We start from the raw sequence: 5,640 nt of genomic DNA, 5'->3' as shown, positions 1-5,640 counted from the left end.
TGCCGCCCAGGGCTTGAAGCCCTCAGGCTTCAGCTTTAGCCCCAGACCCCAGCAAGTATAATGCCAGCCCTGGTGACCCCATTAAAACAGGTCACAACCCACTATGGGGTCCACACCCACAGTTTGAGAACCACTGGGCTAGATGATCCAGGTGTCATCCTTCTCTGATGATTCTTAGACGCTGGCTGGAGACAAAGTTACTGTGACAATGGCTCTAAATTTGACATGAGACCTTCTTGTTCTTCAGGTGCCTGAGGTGGTGAGCCATGCTGGGCAGGAGAACAAGACACCCCCAAGAAATAATCAGCAAGCACCGGATGAACCTATCCCACCAGGATGCTGTGCCCCAAAGGATCAACCCATCCAAAGAGTGTGACATCAGCCTGGAGGTGTTTAGCAAATCCACACCTGAACTCAAACAGAGCCGCAAGCTGGCACAGCAAGCACGGGACAGGAGAGCCCGCAAAGCTGACCTCAAAGACTCCAACGGGAGGGAGGCAGAAACAATTACCTTTATTTCTGGCACAGCAGAGGCTCCCCAGACCCAGAGCTTGTGCTGTCTTTCTTTGTCTCAGGCCTGGAACGCCTCCAAGGCTGTTCTCTGCTGTATAGTGGCCTGTGGGGGCTGCTTTAAGAATTGCAGCATTCACATCCCCTGCATGGGTCACACGGAGACTTCAACTGATGATGGAAGAAACAGAGAGCAAAATGGACGTGTGCCTAGCAACAGCCCTGCCAACATCTCCCCTGTTGAAAAGAATGGGAACCAGATCAAAAAGAATACCATGGGGAGCAGCTTCAGCTACCCAGATGTGAAACTGAAGGGGATCCCTGTCTATCCGAACCGGAGCCCTGGCAACCATACAGATGCAGATTCGTGCTACAAAGAGCCCCTGCCAGAGAAGACCTTCAGAAACAGCATAGAAAAGCCACCACTCCCCAGCAGCCACCGGAGCTCGGAGGAGTATTATTCCTTCCATGAGTCTGATCTGGATCTCAGTGAGTTGAGCAGCTCTATGTCTAGCAAAGAGATTGATGTCTTGATCTTCAAGAAACTGACAGAGCTCTTCAGCGTCCACCAGATTGATGAGCTGGCCAAGTGCACATCAGACACAGTCTTCCTGGAGAAGACCAACAAGATCTCAGACCTGATTAATAGCATCACTCAGGACTACAACCTGGATGAGCAGGATGCTGAGTGCAGGCTAGTCCGTGGCATTATACGCATCAGCACCCGGAAGAGCAGGGTCCGGCCCCCCATTTCCATTCCTGCCACCAAGAGCCACGAGGAGAAGATGAGCAGAGGAAACCCACCGGACAGCGGCAATGAAACCATGCTGGAGTCCCTAATCCCCAGCCAAGACGGTACGTGCAAGTCCCTTGTCCACACTAGCTTTGCAGCTCAACTCCCTGTGTTTGAGAGCTGGGTTCACCCTGGGATATGGAAACCCTGGTCTTGTGAGGCTCCTACTTTGGAGTTTGCAGGGAGTGGAGTTGGAAACTGAACTGTAGCATCAAGGTTATTTTCCTGAGTTAGGGGGATCCTTATTCCCCTTCTAAATCCTGAAGATAGCCACTTAATACTGTCCAAGTCCCTGAGAACCCACTTTGCAGCTAGTATCCTTCTTGATAACTCACCATACTTTACTCTGCCAGAGGGGTTTGTGCTCAGTGATATAAGGGGCTGGCGATGCTGGTTCTGTGCTAGTCCTGGCTCTCCTCCCTAACCCCATCTTAGGAAGCAAGGCCATGAGTCAAACTCAGGTCACTGGGATGATCAGATCCGGCACATGCCAGAGCACTTCCACTAAGGCTAGTAAGCTGGCCTTCTTAATTAAGCTTAGCCAATGTTGTTCTTGGATAATGTTCACCTCCTGACGCTTTCTTCCCCGTGTCTCATTCTCAAGCCAAAGGAATCATTGCCCATAGTATGAAGGAACTTTCCCAATCTAGTAACAAATCTGAAACAATTGTTTATCAACAGTCTTGGAAAACTGGCTGGGTGTGTGTGGTGGGGTTTCACCATGTTAATTTTCTAATCTTTCATTCCATTTCCGGAAAGCCTTTCCTTCCCCCACTCTCCTCCTTAACTTAGAGTCCAGTAACGTAACAGTATACACTTCCAGACTTCTGAACTGCACATTGAGGCCGGTCACTAGCTTGTCCCCTATCGTTCTTCTCTTAGGTGTTAGTTACCTGCAAGTATCTCAAGTGCTGCCTAACCCTAAAAGAAAAGGGGGAGCTGCTGACAGAGTGGGAGGGCCTCTTTCTTTGGAATGTGCACCCCCTGTCCGAGTACCTGAAACTGCTCACCTCCAGGACATGCCACAAGGCGCGCTGTCTTAGGGCTCTTGAAGAAGCAAATATTGTTGGATGTGATGGGGAAGAAGTAAGACTATTCTATTTTTGGGCTCGCTGGTTACTTAGTTATAGGGTTGCTTTATTGTATTTCAATAGTTGTCAGAGGCACAAGAATGTTTCTTAAACCTAAAGAATAAAGAAGTAGTGAGCTTAGTCCTGATACTCAGCTGGATACATGCAAATGATATTGGCTGTTGGGAGAGAACTTTATATGTTGCTGGCAGGTTTGTCTGCTCATGGCACCATATACACCTTCAGTCTCTCCCCTCTCAGCACTTCTGAATTCTCTTTCCAGATTTGGCTGTGCAGATATCAGAGGAAACCACAGCAGATGTGATAGCCAGGAACATGAGGCGGTTCAGCGCTGCAGGTAACACCTCTGTCTCAGTCATAGTGAGAAAGCAAAGGCTACAGCTCTTCCAGCTTCCATTGTGACTTTGGGATGCGGCACTTGTTGAATAGAGGCCATTTCCTTCATTGGGAGGACCCAGGCTAGTACGTATGTACGTACACGCACACTCTTTTCTCCTGGGGCCTGAGACCAAGCCTGAGGGTTTTCAGTCCCCAAACCTCTTGACAAAGTTTGAAGGGAAGTGAAAGCATAGTTAGGATGGGATTTTGACTTCAGCCTGAGGGTAACTTACAGTGAAGTGAAGCAGCGGGGGCGAATTATTTACCAGCAGATGCCTTGGGCTCTGTTCCTCTCCCATATTGCTTTTAATGTTTTGCATCAGAGAGCGGCCGTAGGCTGAGCTGCTAGTTCCCCTGTGTGTGTGAAGTGACAGGATCTCTTCTGAAAGTTGCCTCTGATACTCTGGGCTGTTCCCTGCCTGAGGGCGTCAGCTGCTTTCTCTTCCCTCGCCATACGTAAGCCCCTTCTTGGCAGCTGTATCTGTGTAGCTCCTGAGGATTTTGCTGCTGCAGTCTGTGCCATTTTATTTGAACTTATTCCCTCCCCCCCTTTTTTTTTTTCCAAGGATCTCCAATGAGCAGAGCTTCCTCCTACCAGGACACAGAGACTGATTCGTCTGGAGCACCGCTGCTTCAGGTTTACTGTTAGAATAATGGACCAAGGCAGGACTCTGTGGCGGGAGAGGTCGCTGGGCCTTACAGCAAACAGAGTTCCTCATCTCTTTTCATATAGAACATGCTATGCCACTTTATTTTCTTCAGTTCTCTTTTTCCCTTGTTAAAGTTCAACTTGCCCCTCAATCTGTGGGGTGCATTGGATTATTTTTCTGTGTGTGTGGGATCATAACAGAACCTTGAGGAAATGGACCATGAATCTAGTGAACTTATTCAGACAGTGGGACGTGAGTTCTGGGAACAGAAGATGGACAAGGGGATACTGACAAACGGAATATGTTCTGCCTTTGTGGGAACTTCCACTCTTGGAGTGCAGTTTTAGTACCCAATCAGACATCCAGCTGTTGCCCAGCTCCAAGAGTCAGCTGTACAGTTTTTGCCCTTCTGGTACTGTAGATGTTAATGTATGTTGTGTAGCTTTGTTGATGATAGGAATGTCTTTACATTTGTAGCAATTCTGTTGAGGTGAACTCCAAGGCTGTAAGAACACCTGTTTAAGATCCCAGATGTCTACTTACCGTTGCTGGCCTTGATTGTCCCAGAGGCTGAGTCCTCTAGGCACAGTAGCCAGACAAGCTTTCTTGACAAAGTGCCTTACACCTGTCCTGGAGGGACCACCTCAGAAAAGAGAGGGTAGTTCAGCCTTCAGGGTTCGTTTAATCCTTGGCCTCTTTGTAGTGGGTGCCAACAAAGCAACCAAGCCATTTAATGCTAACTACAATGTGGACAACTTGTTGACGAGACTAACTGGACTGCGACCCAACTCTTGTCTCTCAGGTTATCATGCAACCATTGAGTAACAACTTTAAATCACTGCCAGTCTGGTGAGAACCACTGACATGAGGTATTAAATAGACAAAGGTGTTGATTTATAACTCATTTGCCAATCAGCTTTTCCCTCACTCACCTGCCAAGGCTTACATAGCCCTTGGTGATCATGTGAACTGCTGGAGAAAGCCCTGACCTTGGGTCTTAGCAGGTAAGTGAAAGACCAGACTTTTTTTAAAATTACAAATCAGTCCTCCCTGTAACTCTGCCTGTGTGTTTGGGATCTTAAATGCTCCTTAGAAATGCTCCCTGGAAAACTTTGTTGTTGCCTTTAAAGGGAGGGAGAAGGGCTTTTTGGGGGAACTCTCCATGAAGTATATGTAGGGAACTGATTATTGCTGTGTAAATGTGACTCTCACCCCCCTTCGCACAGGGGTGTTCAGTGTGCTCAGCCTCTTTCCTAGAAGCTGTGGCCACCCTAAAGGCACCAAACTGGGTGACCTTGAGGGCTGCAGCTTTGCAGAAGCCTGAGGGCTGCACCTCATTGGCATCTCCACTGGCTCGTTATCAGAAAGTAAACACACCCAGCCGTGAGATTTGTTTATACACCTCGGTGCCTTAGCAGGGGAATAGGAAATGCTCGTTGGTGGAATTAACCAGCAGTGAAACCGGTGTCCAGTGTTGCTAGAGACAGACAGTGGCAAAGGTGGGCTCTTGCCCTGGTGTATGCCGCACTTCTGTGCTTAAGCAAAGGAAAGGTGTCTTGAGCTTGTAGGTTGGGACTCTAGAGCCTGTGTTTGCCTCCTGTGCTTTTCAAAGATTTGTAGCTTTTGGTTCCTCACTTCACTAAGTAGGGCTTATATAGCTGCCAGTTGTGGACAGAACCCCTTTGAAACATACCATTCACCTGAGCCACATTTAAGTCCCACTCAGACCTACTTGCTGTTCTTGTAAATTACTTGCTTTTAAAAAATACAGATTCAATCATATCACTTGAAACATCAGAAACACTGGCTCATGAATCAGTGTTGACTCGGCAATGATATTTAGGCTAAATAACTGATCCCACATCACTTCGAAGCTTCTTCCACATTTGCCTGTGTTTTCTTGTGGCGCTGTGTTCCACGTTTGGGCCTTTGGCGGGCTCAGAGGGATGGTCTGGCAATGCGGGGGCCACTGAAGTTTTGGTGAGTTCGATTGTATTTCCTTAGGCTTTGTTTTTAAAGCAATGAAATGTAAATTTGAAAAAGCCCTCCCACTTGTTCATGTGAGGACCTGACTCCTTGCAAACAGAGACTGACTGTAAATACGTAATATTTTACATACTACATTTGATGGGCCTTGCTGACTCTTGGCTTCTGAACTAGTTTGTAAATATGTATTTGGATAAGTTTGCTTTTTTAAATGCACATTTACGTGACAACG

The 5,640-nt window shown here is 47.6% G+C and overlaps 1 protein-coding gene across 1 annotated transcript; it reads left to right on the top strand.

Annotated features, from left to right (window-relative positions):
• Window positions 1-266: 266 nt before the first annotated feature.
• KDF1 (keratinocyte differentiation factor 1) lies at window positions 267-2,796 on the top strand. The gene is made up of 2 exons (XM_077838108.1): window positions 267-1,365; window positions 2,657-2,796. The coding sequence occupies exons 1-2, from the start codon at window positions 267-269 to the stop codon at window positions 2,794-2,796; spliced, it is 1,239 nt and encodes a 412-aa protein (XP_077694234.1).
• The last annotated feature ends 2,844 nt before the right edge of the window (window positions 2,797-5,640 follow it).

This window comes from Eretmochelys imbricata, chromosome 19 (genome assembly GCF_965152235.1).
Source record: "Eretmochelys imbricata isolate rEreImb1 chromosome 19, rEreImb1.hap1, whole genome shotgun sequence".
In the NCBI taxonomy this organism is placed as follows: Eukaryota; Metazoa; Chordata; order Testudines; family Cheloniidae; genus Eretmochelys; species Eretmochelys imbricata.
The sequence above is the reverse complement of the archived record's forward strand: the minus strand, read 5'-3'. Positions and strand labels throughout refer to the sequence as shown.

Bases quoted from the DNA above. Each gene is read 5' to 3' on its own strand.
- KDF1 (XM_077838108.1), top strand. From the start codon at position 267: ATGCTGGGCAGGAGAACAAGACACCCCCAAGAAATAATCAGCAAGCAC. The intron at 1,366-2,656 runs GTACGTGCAAGT...TTCTCTTTCCAG, and splicing joins CCTAATCCCCAGCCAAGACG to ATTTGGCTGTGCAGATATCA.